This window comes from Helianthus annuus, chromosome 8 (assembly GCF_002127325.2).
Source record: "Helianthus annuus cultivar XRQ/B chromosome 8, HanXRQr2.0-SUNRISE, whole genome shotgun sequence".
NCBI lineage: Eukaryota > Viridiplantae > Streptophyta > Magnoliopsida > Asterales > Asteraceae > Helianthus > Helianthus annuus.
The window spans coordinates 104,417,409-104,435,850 of record NC_035440.2 but is presented as its reverse complement, the minus strand read 5'-3'; the positions used below and the strand labels follow the sequence as shown (position 1 = coordinate 104,435,850).

Sequence of the window (18,442 nt, the reverse complement as noted above, 5' to 3'; positions counted from 1 at the left end):
ACCCGAAACCTTCTCTTGGTTTTTGGCTTTTAACCTTTTTCTGAGAAAGCGTTCGGGTTCTTCTAGTGGTTCTTTTATGTCTTTATTGGAACTGGAGCTCATACACTACGTGAGGGTGGCGTCGGGTTCCAAGTCCTGCATTAAAAACAAAAAAGAATGTTGGTCAGAAGGTTCACCACGGCCCCGTGTTGAGCGAACACGGCCCGTGGTCGGAATTTCAGTGATTGTTTTCCAGATCCCAGTTACTGGAAGTTGGACACGGCCCCGTGTTGCACCGGCACGGCCCCATGGTCAGCCTTCTGTAACTTGGAAAACAAAAACTGCCAGTGACGATGCTGAACACGGCCCGTGTCCGACCAGGCACGGCCCCGTGTTGAGCTCTGCAGAAGCTGAAAATCTAAGAAAAATTCCTAAAAATTTAAAGAAAAATAAAAATATGATTAGGCCGTTGATTCCTAACTTTCTTAAAATCCTTGTGTCCCCGGCAACGGCGCCAAAAAAACTTGATGTGCGTGAAGTGTGTTATAATTTTGATATATATTTAAGCCCCTTTTTACACTTTTAGCCAAGTTTTAAATTTATAAAACACGATATTTACTAACACTAAACACACATATGGGCAAGTGCACCCATCGTGGACGTAGTATAGTGTTGGTAAGATACCGAGGTCGTCCAAGGACACAAGAGCTTTTAATACCGGTTTATCCTCAACGTCTAACCAAATCAAAAAGTGAGAAAAATGTTTTAAACTAAGAAAAATAAAAACTAACTAAATGCTGAAAAATAAAATAAAATAAAAACAGATAGACAAGATGAATCACTTGGATCCGACACGTGTATTAGTATAACCTTTGATTATTTTCGCACTTTTGCACTTGTTTAAGAGATTATCTTAGTTATTGTAGTAGGCCCCTCTTTTGAAGGCGACGTTACCCTCAACCCAGTAGTTTGAGTCAGCAAGGATACAATCCTAAAGAGTCGGATTATTGGAAGATAATGAATTAATTTATTAATGCAAATTGTGGTAGGCCCCGCTTTCGGCGGTGACGTTACCCTCGGCTAAGTAGTCTGAGTCAGCAGGGATACAGTCCTAAATAGCCGGGTTATAGTATTAATAGTAGTTAACTTATGAGGGGGTCAAAGAGTTTGGATCCCCGCCATCCAATACCTATGGGCATTGAAGGAGATCCTACTAAATTTGACCCAGGTCCCAAGCAGGACCTCTAAATGCTGAACAAGGGCAAGACCCTTACCAAACCGTTCCCTTAACCCCCGACCAGGTAGCCAACATACCTCCATATAGACCGTGGAGATATGAATTGTGAAAATCTTTTATTTTATATAGACAGTAAAATAACGCCAAGACACCACGGACAAACGATAAGGAAAGATCACCTTCAACATAAGTAACTAGTTATTAAAGTCATTAATACAAAACCAAATAAAAAGTGCAAAAGATTAAAAATAAAAAGTATTATACTAAACACTTGTCTTCACCAAGTGATGTAAGAGACTTAGGCAAACATGGCCTTGATTGTCAAGAACTCTTACTATCAATCTTGGATCCCAAGACGACTCACACACTCTACGATGGACAATGGATGATGGTGGTGGATGATGGTGTTATGGTGGTGGTGGGTGGTGGATGAAGTGTGAGAGAGGTGGTGTGCCAAGGGATGAAATGGAATGAAGCCAAGCACCCCTATTTATAGGCTGAACAGAAGGCTGGGCACGGCCCCGTGTCCGCTGGACACGCCCCCGTGCCCGTCTGACATTCTCTCTCTTCATTAATTGTAATCCGCAATTACAATTAATGCGCCTGCTGTACTTTCACCACGCCCCCGTGCTCGCTGGACACGGCCCCGTGGTGGGCAACGGAAGCTTCTACTGGTTTGTCTTTTCTGCTGCTTCCTGGGCACGGCCCCGTGTCCGCTGGACACGGGGCGTGTTCAGTCTTCTGTTTTCTCTTCTTTGCCTTGGGAGGTGCCGTTGAGGGTCCGGGCAGTCTACTTTTGTTCCTTTTCTTGTATTTATGCTAGAATTAGTTGTCTTTTTGCTTCTTTTGTGATTTTGAGCTCATTTCATCCTGAAAATACAAAAGGAAGACAAAAACACTCTTTTTCCAACATTAGTACTTAAAAAGGGTTAGTTTTATGCCTTAATTGATGTGATTTATATGTTGCATTTTACACACATCAATAATACTTCAACTCATTTATCGAATTAACGACAAACGACAAAGTATAACCCAATGTGGGCGGCACTTAGACATTCTTTGGATATATTGATCTCGGAAACTAAATCGTAATAGCGATCGAGTAATTACCCTGTTCCGTGGCAGCAATTCGATAACAGTGTGTGTTTAATTAGTGAGATACGAGCCTAACTCGATGTACAGAATGGGTTTGATCGAAATTTTAACACCAACTGTTGAATGCCAAAGTCGGCTATTTATAGCCCGAAAATCGACTCGCATACGGACCGTATGACTGGACCCTTGCGGTCCGTAAGGGAGCTGGTTGGCTTACGGTCCGTAAGGACTAACCTTTACGGTCCGTAAAGGGTGCGTTTTAGCTTGTAGACTAGCCTTCTCAGTGGTATAGGCTTGGTGACTCAACATTGAAATCGAATTTCAGTATAACAACGAGTTTTCAAAGATAATTATCAAATAGGGTTTAGCCCCCCTGAGTTTTAGGGGCCCTGATCCTGATTCCGATTATTCTGGAAATTTCAGGGTTAGTACGGAATTACTTGGGTGTCTCAATTAGGGTTTCCTTATTGACTAATTATCATTCTAATTATTAATTTTAATGAGAGTTGTTACAGTATGGAGCACTAAATTCTTGCAGTATACCTCGTCGATTGCAGAATTCCTCCATTCTGTTGTTTTTGAATTATGTACCGTTGTCGCTTCTTAGTCTGCGAATTCGTGCTCGGTACAAATTCTCTATCTTCCTGAATAACCTCAGCAAACTCTCAAACGTTTCGTCTTTTGAATTCACGAACATCACCCACGAGAATCTCGAATAGTCATCAGTGACTACTAGGCAATAGAGATCACCCGTAATGCTCTTGACATTCACAGGACCGACGAGATCCATGTGAAGTCTTTCCAGTGGCTTCGAGACAAAGTTCATCTTTTTACTAGGATGAGATTTCTTTCGTTTTTTCCCTTTATACAACTGATACACTCCCCCTCAAGATGAAAACTCTTCAAGTGAACACCTTTTACCAAATCATTATGCACCTGGTGGTTTATGTTGCGTAGGTAAATGTGGCCCATCTTTTGGTGCCACAACTCTGACTCCTTTTCTGTAGCTCTTGACATGAAGCAATGAGTTTGGCCCGTGGTAGTCGTAGCGACGCTCATATCCAACACGTACAGATCATTAACTCGTGGTGCTCGCATGATGATCCACTCCTCGGGGATGACAAACCCTGGCTTCAGAATCAGACATTCTTTATCAGTGAAATGTGTGGAATACATTCTGTCACAGATTTGAGAAATGCTAAGCAAGTTATTCTCTAGCTCGGCTATATAGTTGACTCTTTCAAACGTGATTACACCATTTGATAATGTTCCTTCACCAATAATACGTCCTCCTTGATTACCAGCAAAATCGACGTATCCACCGTTGAACCCTCTAACATCGTAAAGCAGGGTTTTTCTCCCTGTCATGTGCTTGGATGCTCCACTATCCATAATCCAACGTGAGATAGATCTCAGGAGCTCCTACACATTTCATAAACATTCAGTTAGATTTTGAAGCAACCCAAGCCTCATTCGACTCAGGTAGCTTGATGCGGGTTGTTGCGATGTACAATGGTGGGAAATTCTTGTCATTCATTTTAAGACTTTCTTCAGACGCAACCTCAACCTCTTTATACAAAAGAATTCGTTTTTTGGAGATTGACCAGATGGTTGGTCTTTCTTTGCAACATACTTCTTCTTGGGTGAAGTAGAAGTTTGTTCCTCAAGTTTTTCATAAAAGTCCAAAGGTACATACATCTTAACCAGTTTGGTTGAAGATGATTGTTTTTCAGAATCAGAAACCTTTGGTTTTTGAACATTTGATGTCTTAGTCTCAGATTTTGGCTTCCACGTTTGTCAGATTTTAAAACGTTTTCAACCACATTTTTTACGACATTTTTAAAACGTTTTCAACCACATTTTTTACGACTTCAGACTGAACACTATCTTCATTGGATGATGAAGTGAATGTGGCATCGATTGTTTCTGGAAGTTTCTCAACATTAGATTTCTCATTTGTTTCAACTTCATTAGCCAACCTGGATTGTTTCTTAGTAAAGTTGTTTAACACAGGTGGTGGAACTTGATGATAACCCACCCCTGTTCCATCCGAGTACACTTCTTCACCAGCTTTGTTCTTTCCAATTGGTTTTGGAACTATGTGTTGAAGAACAAAGCTCGTAGAATTGTAACTGTTCAGTTTCAGATTGATTTTTTCATTCTCAATCTTAGCTTCCTGGAACTGAAGCTTAAGATTTGCGATCTCGTCCAAATGCTGGTCGATTTATCTTTCTTTTGCCTGAAGAACTCCAGAAAAATGAACATTTTCATTATAAGTTTTACCATTTCGCTCATCAGAATCTTTTACTGTTCTTTTCAACTTCTCATAATTTTCAGAAATTTGTCTGTTTTCATGAATTAATTTCTCATTTTCTTCCTTAAAGCGCTCAACATCAGTTTTATCTTTTTCAATTGTTTCTGTTAATTCTTTTATTCTCTCATTTGAAGCTCTCATCAGTTTATCTCAATTTAAGATTTGTTTTTCAACCATTTTGACTTTCTCAACCAGATCTTGGGTCTTTTTAAGTGTGAGATACGCATGTGTGCTGCAAACTTTGCAATCTTTCATGCAATTTTTGCAATCACTCTCTGTTTTAGCGCCATCAGTCTTACCTGATTCATTGTTTGAACCACTATTACTGACCTTGCTTGTTGACTCAGATGCATATTTGGAATCTACCTCTAGTTCCTTTGCCATAAGCACTTTGTCAGCCATTTTTGTCAGGTTTTCTGCGGTCATTTCTTTTGTGGTGTCAATGATTCCCTCATCTATCTTCTTTGACTTTAGCTCTTCTTCTTCGGCTTTCTTTGCAGCATCTCTCTCTCTTTGTTCATCTTCTTGTTTTAAAGATTCTATGAGAGTTTCGAGTGTGACAGATGATGGTTCTACAATAATGTTCCCATTCGGATCTAAATAGCATTCACGATCAGGATCCCACCTATTTGCCTGTGTGGCTTCTTTCCAGGCTCTATAGATTTTATCCTTCATGTTTAAAGCTATCATCTTTCGATAGTTGTATTTTTGCTCTTCAGTTCATGTATCTTTATGTGGATGAATTTGTGCCATGAATGCAAAGCCAACTACATCATCTTCTGGTAAAAACTCGCTCCAATTGAAACCTTCGTCATCTTGAATCACGGCTAAAGCTCTCGACTTCTCCTTCAGAGTCCCCTCGATTTGCTTCATTCTGGGCGGCTCTTCGCGATTTCGGTGATAAATAGCTTTCTTATAGTAGTCGTCATGAAAAGGATTAGCTGTTTCATCCGCTGTTGAGTTTCTGCATTCTCGGTTGAAGTGCTCCTTTTGTTTGCATTTGAAGCACGTCACTTTAGATTTATCAAAACCCAACTTTGTCGAAGGCCCTCCGAAGGAATTTCTTCCCGTTATCTCCATAAACATTTGCGCTATCCTGATTACGCTAGCCATGCACCAGCGTATGTCAATTAATTCCATCTCTTCCAGATCAATCTGATCATAATCTTCTTTTATCAGATTTGTATTTTCGATTATTCCGGCAACCAGACTTTCATATGATTCTAAGATCGAAGCAAGAAACACCATTTGTTATTTCGCTGTCTCTTCATTGAAGTTTTGAGCATTGTTCAGGTTCACAACGATGTTACATTGAAACACATTTTTTGAAACATTTTGTTGTTGCTGATTCACTGGAACAGATGAAGAAGAACCTCCATGATAACCACTGCTGGGTGATGAACTGCTGCTTTGCTTTTCTTGATTCATCGTGTTTGAACTTTCAGCAGAGAATGCAGTTTTTGGTGAAGTGGTTTTCGGAATCATACTACCACTGTAGTAAAGATCGACATTCTGTTGATACAGGGTGTTGTTTACTTTGTTCATTTTCTTAATCTCTAGCTCATGACTCTCAAATGTTTCAATCAACCAGTCAACAGTCATTTCTGACATTGCCTTGGTGTTTTTTAGAACCAGACCATAATACTGCCAATCTTTCTCTTCTGGTAAAGATTCAAACAGCTTCTCAACCATCTCTTCTTTAGTAACTGTGATGCCATGTCTAGCAAGTTCTATCTTCAAATGGCAGAACCTTTCAATCATCTTTAACACATTTTCATTTTTCATGCACGTAAATAGGTCAAATTCCCTTTTCAGCAGACATTTCTTGTTTTTCACAATCTCTTCTCCTCCAATACACTTCTTTTCTAGATTAGCCCACAAATCCTTTAAATTATCGTATTTAATCAGAGAAATAATATCGTCTCTGACGGACTGATGTAACAGGGCTACACACTTTTGTTCAGCAATAAATGTCTCTTGTTCATTTTCAGCTAAGTTTTCATAATCTTTTCTTCCAATATCGTCACCGTTCTTCATACACCTCCAACTCAGGTAAGCAAAAGCTTTCAACCAACCATCAAACCTTTCTGCCCATCGGTTGTAGTCTTCAATCGCCATCAGCTTTGGCGGCTTGTTATACGTTCCATAGGCGTTGTCGACACTGAGAGAATCTGCGATCGCCTTTTTCGGGTTTGGATTGGTATTGGTGGTTGTATTTGTCGATGTATCTTCGGTGTTGTGTGCAAAGACATCACTGAACGGGTTTAGGAATTCGTCTCCCATCTTGTAAACACCTGAAAAATTTCAAACACTTAGAAAAATTTTCACAACTTTCAAAAATCTCAAACTACTGCACTTGGGTCGAATGGTGATCCGATCGAGTGGTGATTCGATCGGATGACACAACCAAGAAACAATCATCGGATAACAAGTGTCGGATAGCAAGTGTCGAATGGCTATCTGATCGGATGGTTATCCGATCGGATGGTCGTTCGATCGATTGACACTTGAACTTTAAAACCTTTAAACTTCAACACCACTCCGATCGGATGGTGATCCGATCGAGCGAGATGATGACGTCAGCGAGTATAAGAACAAAATCTATGCCAATCCGATCGGATGGTGATCCAATCGGATGAATGACGTCAGCAAGAGCGAAGAACACGGCATAGTTTTTGATTGATTTGATTCAGTCTTAGTCCAAATTTTTCAATGAAACTTTGCAGGATTGATCTATGTTCAATTCCGATTCGAATGATATCAAAATTAGTCAAATTTGTCCGTGAAATCTTTCTTAATTTTGACTTTTTCTGGTTTTAAGGTGTGAAAATGTAAAAACGGTAAGAAATGTAGGAGAATAAGAAGAATTTGTCAAAATCTCCGATGAGATTTGACAGAAATCGGCAGAAAATCACCGGAAACTCGGTGAATTTGCTGTTGTCGTCTCTGATTCAACCTCCTGTGGCTCTGATACCACTTGTTAGGCCGTTTCGTAGGATCTATTCGAGTAGAACGTGGCTAGATCGATCAGAATCAAGGTGCGGAATCCCTTGATAATGTCTAAGAATCAACAACGACAAGTTCAACGTTTAACGCGTCTAAATTCTATTGAATGATAGTGAAAATACGGAGGTTCCAGTAGAAACTCAGACAGACAGAGCTTCGCTACACTGATCAACAAAAGGTTGTGGACAAATGACACAAGTCCACTATTTATAGGCAAACTGGGATGAGAGGATGTCATCCGATCGGATTGCCATCCGATCGGATTGCCATCCGATCGGAAGTCATCTGACAGATAACGTTCTGATCCCAGTTTGTCTTTACACAATAATACATACATGTACATACATTTACAAAAACATACACCACACAAAATACATAAGACTTGATGCAGACGGAAGCTACAGACATATGTACTAACAGTTTGCCTTCCCAGTGAACCTTCACTATAGGAATGCGTGAGCGTCGGAGTTTCTTGGTCTCTCGGTCCATGATCTCAACTGGCTTCTCCACGAAGTGCAATGTTTCGTCCACTTGTAAATCCTCAAGAAGAACATGTAAATTCTGCTCAGCTAGACACTTTTTGAGGTTCGAGACGTGGAAAGTTGGATGTACGTTTCTAAGTTCCTTCGGTAGTTCGAGTCTGTAGGCCACCTTGCTAATTTTTTCCAGAATCTTAAAGGGTCCAACATATTGAGGCGCGAGCTTTTCTTTCTTGCCAAATCGGATCACCCCCTTCCAAGGTGAAACCTTTAGGAGTACGTGATCGCCAACTTCGAACTCAAGGGGCTTGCGGCGTTTATTGGCGTAACTCTTTTGACGACTCTGAGATTTCAAGAGATTGTCTCGTATCTGGAGGGTCTTTTCAGTCGTCTCTTGCAATAACTCAGGACCGGTAATTTGTGCATCTCCGATCTCGTACCATACAATAGGCGATCGACATTTTCTTCCATATAGTGCCTCAAATGGTGCCATTTGAATGCTAGAGTGATAACTGTTGTTGTACAAGAATTCAACTAAAGGTAAATGCGAATCCCAATTACCACCAAAATCTATGACACACGAATGAAGCATGTCTTCAAGGGTGCGAATCGTGCGTTCTGTCTAACCGTCGGTTTGGGGATGGAAAGCGGTACTTAGATTAAGAGTAGTACCGAGAGCAGATTGAAGCGTTTCCCCAAGACGCGAGGTAAATCGACCATCACAATCAGAGATGATATCACGAGGTGTCCCATGTCGACAAATGACTTCGTCGGTATAGATTCGTGCTAATCATTCCACCTTAAAGTCTTCTCGTATCGGCAGAAAATGAGCAGACTTCGTAAGACGATCAACGATAACCCAAATGCTATCGTGACCTGATGGCGTGCGCGGAAGTTTCGTTATGAAGTCCATTGCTATACTCTCCCATTTCCACATAGGAATATCGGGTTGCACGAGTAAGCCAGAGGGTCGCTGTTGCTCAGCCTTGACTTTCGAACAAGTCAGGCACTTCGAAACATAGATAGCGATATCCTTCTTCATTCCTGGCCACCAATACCTAAGACGAAGGTCATGATACATTTTTTCTGCACTGGGATGAATGGAATATCGTGACTTGTGGGCTTCAGTCAACAATATCCCCCAAAGGTTATTGCGACTAGGGATCCAGATGCAATCGTGATAGTAATAGATACCGCTCAATTTGGTAGCAAGTTGGGTTTCAGCACCGCACTTCTTCATTTCTTCTTTCAAGGTATTCTCAATGAAGCAAGCGTGCTGAGCGTCACGAATTAGAGCTTTGAGGTCGTGCTAGGCTTAAATATAACGAACGCTATGTAAATAGCTTCGTCGGCTGAGAGCGTCGGCAACGACATTTGCTTTGCCTGGGTTGTAACGAATCTAACAGTCGTAATCGTTGAGAAGTTCAACCCATTTGCGTTGGCGCATATTCAGTTGCTTCTGGTTCAAGATGTGTTGTAGGCTCTTATGGTCGGTGAAGACCATACACTTGGCACCATAAAGGTAGTGTCGCCAAATCTTTAACGCAAAAACAAGTGCACCTAGCTTGAGATCATGGGTTGTATAGTTCTTCTCGTGGATTTTGAGCTGTCGAGAGGCGTACGCGATAACCTTGTCCCGTTGCATAAGAACACAGCCGAGACCTAGGTTAGAGGCATCGCAATAGACTATGAAGTCGCCGTTTCCATCGGGTAACACGAGCATAGGGGCATTGCAGAGCATATGCTTGAGAGTTTGAAAGGCTTCCTCTTGTTCAGTTCCCCAAACAAAAGGCTTGTCTTTATGCGTCAGAGAGATAAGCGGAACAACGATTTTAGAGAAATCAGCGATGAATCAACGGTAGTAACCCACCAATCCGAGGAAAGAACGCACTTTGGACGGGGATTTCGGTGTAATCCAACTCTTAACTACTTCAATCTTCGCGGGATCGACGTGAATACGTTGACTATTGACGATGTGACCGAGGAATTGAACCACCTCGAGCCAAAATTCACACTTGGAGAACTTGGTGTAGAGCGATTCCCTTGGAGTAGTTCGAGAACCAAACGAAGGTGTTGCGCGTGTTTGGCTTTCGAATTCGAATAGATAAGGATACCATCAATAAACACGATGACGAAGCGGTCGAGAAAGGGCTTACACACGCGATTCATCAGATCCATGAAAACCACGGGTGCGTTGATTAGACCAAAGGGCATAACAACGAATTCATAATGGCCATATCGGTTTCAAAAAGCGGTCTTAGGGATGACTTCCTCCTGAATTCGTAACTGATGGTAACCTGAGCGCTAAATCGATCTTCGAGAAACACTTAGCGCCTTGCAATTAATCAAACAAATCGTCGATTCGGGGTAGAGGATAGCGGTTCTTGATAGTAAGCTTATTGAGTTCCCTATAATCGATGCACATCTGGAGCGATCCATCCTTCTTTTTGACGAAAAGGACATGTGTGCCCCAAGGAGATGTGCTAGGGCGTATGAAGCCTTTATCAAGCAATTCCTAGAGTTGACTTGAAAGTTCATGCATTTCAGATGGAGCGAGGCGATAGGGAGCTTTAGCAACAAGGTTGGCTCCAGGAATGAGGTCGATACGAAAATCAATATCACGACTCGGGGGTAAACCAGGTAAATCGTTAGGAAAGATAGCAGGAAAATCACGAACCACAGGCACCTTTTCCATTGACTTCTTTTCCTTTTCCTCCGCTACTACGATGTGTGCCAAGAAAGCCTTGTATTCCTTTTGGAGATACTTGCATGTTTGAATGCACAACATGAGTTTTAGGTCCTCCGAAGACACTTCGCCATAGACACAGAGTTGGTCGCCATTAGTATAACAACCCTCCTAAAATATTTCTGACACCCCTAACATAATTAGAATGTCCCTATATGTCCTAAAATACACCCCGAATACGAGAAATTGTTGGACCCAGTTTGGCCTTAACAACTTCTTTTTACGTAATATGGCAAGTGATTTCAGTATATGTGAAAAAGATGTGCGGAAATGGAAATCAGACTTTCAAGAAACAAGACCTACAGAATTATCAAGTTTATATCACTTTGAAACAAATTAGTTTAACAAGGTGATTGTAAGATTATTATCTAATACAAATGAATCTTGATTTCTGTGGGTGAGAAGAGCAGTGGAGTTTGAGTGTTTGTATATGAATGCTAAGCTTCAAACGCAAGTATCTTCTGCCTCTCGAGCCTTCTATTTATAGACGGCTGTGGACATGAATAAACAATTGTTTATTCATGCAATAAGTCCCGTGTAAAGTAGCAATTTGACATATTCATTGAATCCATCGTTCAAGTTGTATTTGTAATCATGAAAACCAATAATGTCATGCTTCGGTCATGGGTGGCATGATAGAGTTGTTATTTTTAGACAAGTGGGGCTTTCATCAGAATTTCTGATAAACCACTTCATCAGAAATTCTGGTGAACAAATCATCAGAAAGTCTGATGATCAGAATCGTCAGAAACTGATGATATTTCATCAGAAATATCATCAGATCCATCAGAAATGACCTTCTCTGATAATCCAAATCAACTCTTGATCAACTTGTGATTCTTTGTAGTAGATACTTTGCATTTCAATTGTCCTATCTGTTTTTCTTCATCTTGCTGTGATCTTCAGGACTGTTATCTTCTTCAGAGATCCAGTTGATTGAGATTTTCTTCAATACTTACAAATAAAGTTTCCTAACAGTTTCCCCCTAAGTATTGTAAGAAAATGAACTACCTCATGAATAAAATTTCCAAACAGTGGAAACTTAATACTTGCAAACTTAAACCAGTTGCTAAAGTTTTTGAAAAATAAATTACATAAAAGATGAAAAAAAAAATAAACAAGTTTTAATTCAGCTTCACTCTCTTATGCACATCTCCTTTCTTTATCTTCTTTTTGTAGGAGATATACTTGTTGCAGCTATCATACATGTCTTTGTACCATTCTCTTGCTTGGATCCATTCTTCAATCATTTGCTTAATTTCTTTCCTGCTTCCCTCCAAGTTCTTCTCTATCTTCTGAAGATGTTCTTGTCTCTTGTTCATGGTTTTTAAGATATACCTTAGGGTTTGATTTGAGTACTTACAGATGTCAACACTTCTGAACAGAGCTTTGTTATTGTCTTGGTCTCTGAAGATTACACCATATTCTTGTTCTCCATCTTTGCTTGTCTGCATAATGATGTCTCCAGATCTTGCATCATCCAGTATTTCTGAGGGAACTTTTGTCTTAGGTGATCTAAAGTACACCTTTTTGTTGTGCACATGTTCATAATTGACGCATAGATCAAAGTCTGAAAAAGCCATTCTTTCAAACAGCAATATTCCAGCCTTTGATATGCCATTCAATGCCCTTCTGACCTCTTCGTTATTTTTCTTTTCCTTTTCATAGTGATCCTTCATGAACAAAATGTCCAAAGGATGCAACTGGTCAGCTAATTCTTCATCAGTCACCTTCTGTTCATCCCCATATTCTCTTTGAAGTGTGTATCTGTTTTGTACATAAGTTCTTCCTATATCATCAGTTGCAACTTTCACTTCATCCACCTTTAAAATTCTCCTTACCAGATTCTCATTGTGCTTGTGAATGCTGTATGACCCTCTTTTCATTCTTTCTTCTCTTAACCCCAGTCTGGTAGGAGATAGTGATCTTGGCATTTCATCTTCTTTTGTCAAATAGTAACTCATCAGATTGTATTCAGGAAACGTCATTACATCCCTGGCAATTTCTTTAACCATGATAGACTTGGTTTCTGAGATTTTTCTCTTAACAATCTTTGACTTTGCCTCTGACTCACCTTCTTGTTCCCATTCCTTCATTGTTTGTATATTCATATATTTGCTTATTGCTGAGTCATCAGATATTGTTGGATTTGGAACGGTAGCTAGCAGTTTCAAATTTGTAATGACTTGAGGTTTTGCAGCTGCTATCCTTTTCAGCATTTCTCCTTTTGGAATATTTGGAGGTGGTCCCATCATTGTGGTATCAGCTTTGATGATTGGTGTGGTTGATGATTGTTGAGGAGTTGACTTTGGAGCTTTCTGATGTAAGCTTGAAACAGGAATTTCCTTCATGAGTTCTTGAGGATCCACTTTGGCTAAACTTGCAACATTGAATTGCATCTTCTCCATTAGTTGTTGTGTTTCTCTTACCAGTTTTGAGTTGCTATCCATGTTTTTCTGAACTTGGTTGAATTCAGCTTGAACTTTCATCTGATTTTAAGCACATTCTTTTAACAGCTTCTCAAGGGCATCTGTGATACTGTTATTGCTTGCCCTTAGAATGGTAACTTCTTCCAAAACTCTATTTCCATTGCTTGACTGTCTTGACTCCATCACATTTACAACTTGTGTTTTGATCTTTTCTATTTCTCTGAGAATCATTTGAATTTCTGATGCAGAAATGTTGAGTTCTGGTGTTTTTTCTTTCATCTTCTGAAGTGACTTTAGTGCTTCAGTGTTATCATCAGTCTGTTTCTTTATTGCTTCCACTGATTCTGACAAAGTCTTCATTTCAGCCCTTTGACCTTGTATTTCTGACAGCAACATATCAAGTTTTTCTTCTACTGGATTTTTTGCATACTTTGTAAACATTTTCCAACATAGCTTCCAGATTTTCTTGATTCATGAGTTTTTCAGGGATATTTGAAACAACAGATGTTCCTGTTAACATTCCAGCTGCAAACACATTTGCTGCTGTTTTGGAAATGATAGGATCACTTTTGGCTTTACCAGATTTTGGTGCAGCCTTAAGTTTACCAGTATCACCTCCACCAGAGGTGAGTGACATACTCTCATCCTGGATTTCCTTATATCCTTGAATCATATCAAGGTGTGATTCTCCATAAGTTTTTAAGGTAAACATATTACCTTTTTCCAGATTTCCTTGATCAATTTCCTGATCTCTATCTGTTAAGACCTCATACTCCTCCTCATTTTCTGATTCAGAGTTGAGATTAAAAGCACTAGTAACCTCTTTATCAACATCAGTTTCTTTATGTTCTAAGTTGTAAGAAACATTTACTGAACTTTCTGAGTTAGTTTGTTTTGAGTGAGTATCAACTAAAACAGTTCTTGAGAAAGATGTACCAGCGATATGAGATTCATCATGATGTATTACTTCAGTTGTTTCAATTTCAGTGCCACCAAATTGAGCTTCTTCATGAATTCTTCTAGCAATATGTGATTCTGCATGATGTTCTTGTGCTGTCTCTTGTAGCATATCAAAATCTTGATGAATTCTTCCTTCATGAATTTGATCATTTTCAGCATCATCTGGTGCGTTGGTAATCATCAGAATTCCTTCTCCTCCTGCCTCTTTTGATGATCTTGACTTTTGTTCTTCATCTCCTTCCAGTGATAAAGAGCATTTGAAAACTTATCTGCTGGCTCTTTCTGTTGTGGAGTCTGATTTGGTTAGAAGTGTCTCATGCTGTATTCTGAACTGTGAATCTTGTGAAATGAAACATAGCATGCTTTCTGGTAATATAGGAATATCTTTGTCAGATTCCCATCCATGATTAGAACTCCAGGCCTTCATTGTGTTTGATCTCCACAGATTTTCCAGAATTGGAATTTCCATTTCTCTTGCAGCAAATGTTTTAGAAATGAAAATAGAAATTAATCTCGGAGATGGCAGATGTGAGATTATTTTTCCATTTTTGGTGATGATTGACCTTTTGATCAGGTTAAAAGTTTCTAATCCATAATCAATTCTGAACCCAGTTATGAGTCCATACATGATTGTTAGAATAGCTTGATTAATCTGATCAGTTCCTCCAATTTTTGAAGTGAGACATTTGTTTAATACTTCCATCATCACTTGCCATATTGCTGGTAATTCATTTCTTCTGATTGAACCAATTTTGTTGATCTTCTTGTTCTTGTAACCAAGCCCAATAATAAAGCTTAATAGCTCTTTCTTGCTTGGTGTTTCAACATAGTTATCAAGAATAGGTAGTTCAAGCCATTCTCTTACCCTTGCAGGAATTAATGTTACGGAAACATTTTCCCATACATGGGCAGAGAGTTGTTTTTCTTCAACTTCATCAAAGGTGTGAACAAATTGTTGTAGCAGCTTTTCTGGTACTTCTCTCTCTTTTGTTAGAGCTCCTGAAATTGGACAGTTCATGAGATATTCTATCAGAAGTTGACATCTCACATCATATTCTGAATGCTCTGTATTCATCAGCAAATTGTTTTCTTTCATTGGCAGAAATTCATTGTTTTCAATGAAAGGTACATCATCTTGAACAATTAGGATGTTGAGGTTTACTTCGGCCATTTTTGAAGTTTGTGAATTAGGGTTTGGAATTTAGGGATTTTTGAGTGAGGAACAAAGTTTGCTTTGGTTTGGAATTTGTGAGAAAGGTATGATTTTTGAATTTTCTGCTAAGGGTTATATAGTGAAAGTTTTTAGCAGAGTGTTGTGGGTTTATGGAGTTGAGAGGATATGGAAGTGTCATGTAGTGGCGGTTAAAGGATCATTAATTGTCTTTATTGCCGTTTGATCATGGGATGTCGGTTTTTGATTCATGATATAACTGTTAGATCGTGAGTATCAAGACTTTAATGATGATTAATCATGTAATCGTGGTTGTGCCCTTTCAACTTGTTCTTTTTAACTTGTAGTTTCACTGAAGTGCTTCATCTGAATTCAGATTAGAGAAACATTATCGGTTGTATGACACCTTTCCATTTTTGTGGACCCTACTCTTTTGAGGAGGTCCAATTAGCTTTCTTCATCTTCATCCTTTCTTTTCTTGTAAGTCAAAATTCCATGTCTTCAGTCATTCAACAATTTCTGCTGAAGAATATGTATTTCCTTTGATCTGACTTTTATTTGACCCCCTTTTTTTTGATATGATCAAATAAAGTCAACAGAAGTCAACAGAATTTGATATGTTTTTCCCCCTAAATTTGTCACTGTTTTTATCAGAATTTTTTTTATCACTTCAATACTTTTGATAAACCCTTTTTTTTATATATATATATGTTGAGAGGGAATGAGGTAAATTTAGAAGACTTACTCTGGTTTTTCTGATATCTTCCTGCTTTCTTGGTCTTTTTCTGATATTTTCTTGTTTTAATAGAAAAATAGATTCTTTTACCAGATTTTGTTTTTGGTTACCAGAAAAAAAAAAATTCGATTATCATTCTTATTTATCCATTTCCTACTTGTAAAGCAAAATTTAAAGCAAAACATGTAGCATTTTATATACACACACACATATATATATATATATATATATATATATATATATATATATATATATATATAACATACCATCTACACACATAAGATCTATTCATGAAGGGTTCTAATCAATATCTATTCCATCTCCATGTTCAATCTCAAGAAGTACCCATTGTTCAGTTACTAAACCAAAATTTTTATTTGTTGGTCTAAGTAAAGCTATGCTTGCATTTTGTTGAAGATACAGCTCTGCTCTTTGATAACCAGCAGGGATTCCACCAAAGCCCAGTTGGCTTGTGATTATCTTCATCAGAAAACGAGGATACATAAAAAATGGCTTGCTTGACCACATGTTGCTTTCAAAGTCTCTCATTAAATAATAAGAGAAGTTGTAAGGAACTTTCAATGTGACGGCTCGGCAAATTTCTAACAACTTATTAGATGCTTCATGATGATTTATGGTATTCCTCGAGAAGCATGCACCCAGTTGAGTGACCAAAAACTACCATGGTTTGATAAAGCCATTTTTGTTGATTGCTCTAGGATCATTTTCAGGATTGTACCCCATGTGCTCCAAAGTTTCTTCAATCTCATCGTTTGAGAACATCAGAACATTATTGTCATCATTGAGTTGAAGAGCTGTTCTGATGGTATTTTCAGTTATTTTGATAGTTTGATTGAGAACTTTACTTTCAACACATATCCACCCTCTATCTTGACTTTCTAACAATGTTGCGTTTTGCCTGAATGTTTGAAGGATTTCAGGGAATATTGTTATGTTGGCAATGAGAGCATACCCTAGGTTACTTGCCATAAGCATGTTTACCACAGTTTGACATCCATCCTAGAGAGGACCCTCAAAACTGGTTCTGAGTTTGAGGTTGTGGTATGGATGTAAAGGAAGTGGGAAACGATCAGCTCGTATAGTAAGCATTTTTTTAAGTGAAGATCTGTATGTGTGAAGAAGGAGATGAAGAGATTTTCTGAATTTCTAGATGAAGGTGATTGTCTTTGCTTAATGTGGTAAACATATATAGTAAATTTAAGAAATGCCATAAATGGTATCTACCCACTGTATCTTGTCTACCACAATCTTGGTTATTTAATTGTTTTCACAGGTGACATTAAGAATAACCCAGATAGAACTCTCTTCATTAAATGACTTAGGCGGCTATTTTTCAGTTTTCTATCATGATTGCCTACTGTTGTCATTTCAGTGTATTTAATGAAGAAGAAAAAAAATCTCTACACCTATTAATAATCTCCAGAAAATCTTCTGTCATATGACGTTTTCAAAAGAAAATAAAATAAAAATTAAAAGAATACACAATTTCAAATTATGAATTTGCCAATTTGAGTTATGGATAAAGGTGATGAAATGTATGAACTTGTTCAAATAATCATTCAATAATTTTGTTTTAAGAAGTTTCCTGATTTGTTACCAGAAATTCTGATAATTTGTTAGATTTTCTGATGATGTATCAGATTTTCTTATAATTTATCAGATCTTCTGGTGTTTTATCAGAAATGCACTTTTTCATCTTATGATTCTTTTATTTAAGTAATTTACAAATCAAGGAGAACTATATCACAATTTTGACCATGATTTAGCAGAATATACCTTAAGCCTATATAGGCTACTTTCTTCAATGGTCAGATGTTCCTTTCATTTATTTCATTTCCAAAATTCACCATTTTACCCAGCTTTGAGACAAAGTTGTTGAGTAGGCTCCTATCTCCAGTCATGTGCTTGGAGCTTCCCGAGTCGCAGTACCAGATCTGCTGCACATGATGGTCTTGAAATGAAATGATTAGAGGGTTTTAGGTACCCAGGCATGCTTGGGTACACTTTCTGATGATATTCTATTATTTCTTCTAGATGACCTTTCATCAGAATTTCTGTTAAATGCTGAGCCATTAACAAAATTTTTCTTTTTCTTTTGGAGATGGTGTTGAACAAGCTTCAGTATTTCAACACACATACAGGAATCATCAGAATTTTCTGATTTTCCTTCTTGTGATGGAATGAAGGGATAGTTTTGAAAAGATGAGTGAATTGCTTCTGGAGTTTTTAAAAACTCTTGACTGTATTCACTTCTTTTTGGTTCAAAATG

General features: G+C 38.5%; 1 protein-coding gene across 1 annotated transcript; it reads right to left on the bottom strand.

Annotated features, from left to right (window-relative positions):
- Positions 1 to 2,894: 2,894 nt before the first annotated feature.
- LOC118481024 lies at positions 2,895 to 5,300 on the bottom strand. The gene is made up of 6 exons (XM_035976103.1): positions 4,925 to 5,300; positions 4,179 to 4,408; positions 3,857 to 4,096; positions 3,613 to 3,733; positions 3,233 to 3,438; positions 2,895 to 3,182 (listed from the first exon to the last, which is right to left on the bottom strand). Exons 1-6 carry the CDS (start codon positions 5,298 to 5,300, stop codon positions 2,895 to 2,897), a joined length of 1,461 nt encoding a protein of 486 aa, XP_035831996.1.
- Between the last annotated feature and the right edge of the window lie 13,142 nt (positions 5,301 to 18,442).

Coding starts and splice junctions, on each gene's coding strand:
- LOC118481024 (XM_035976103.1), bottom strand. CDS start 5,300: ATGAAGGATAAAATCTATAGAGCCTGGAAAGAAGCCACACAGGCAAAT. Junction 4,409..4,924: donor TGGTTCAAACAATGAATCAG/GTAAGACTGATG, acceptor TTCAACACATAG/TTCCAAAACCAATTGGAAAG. Junction 3,439..3,612: donor TGGATACGTCGATTTTGCTG/GTAATCAAGGAG, acceptor TTCTGAAGCCAG/GGTTTGTCATCCCCGAGGAG.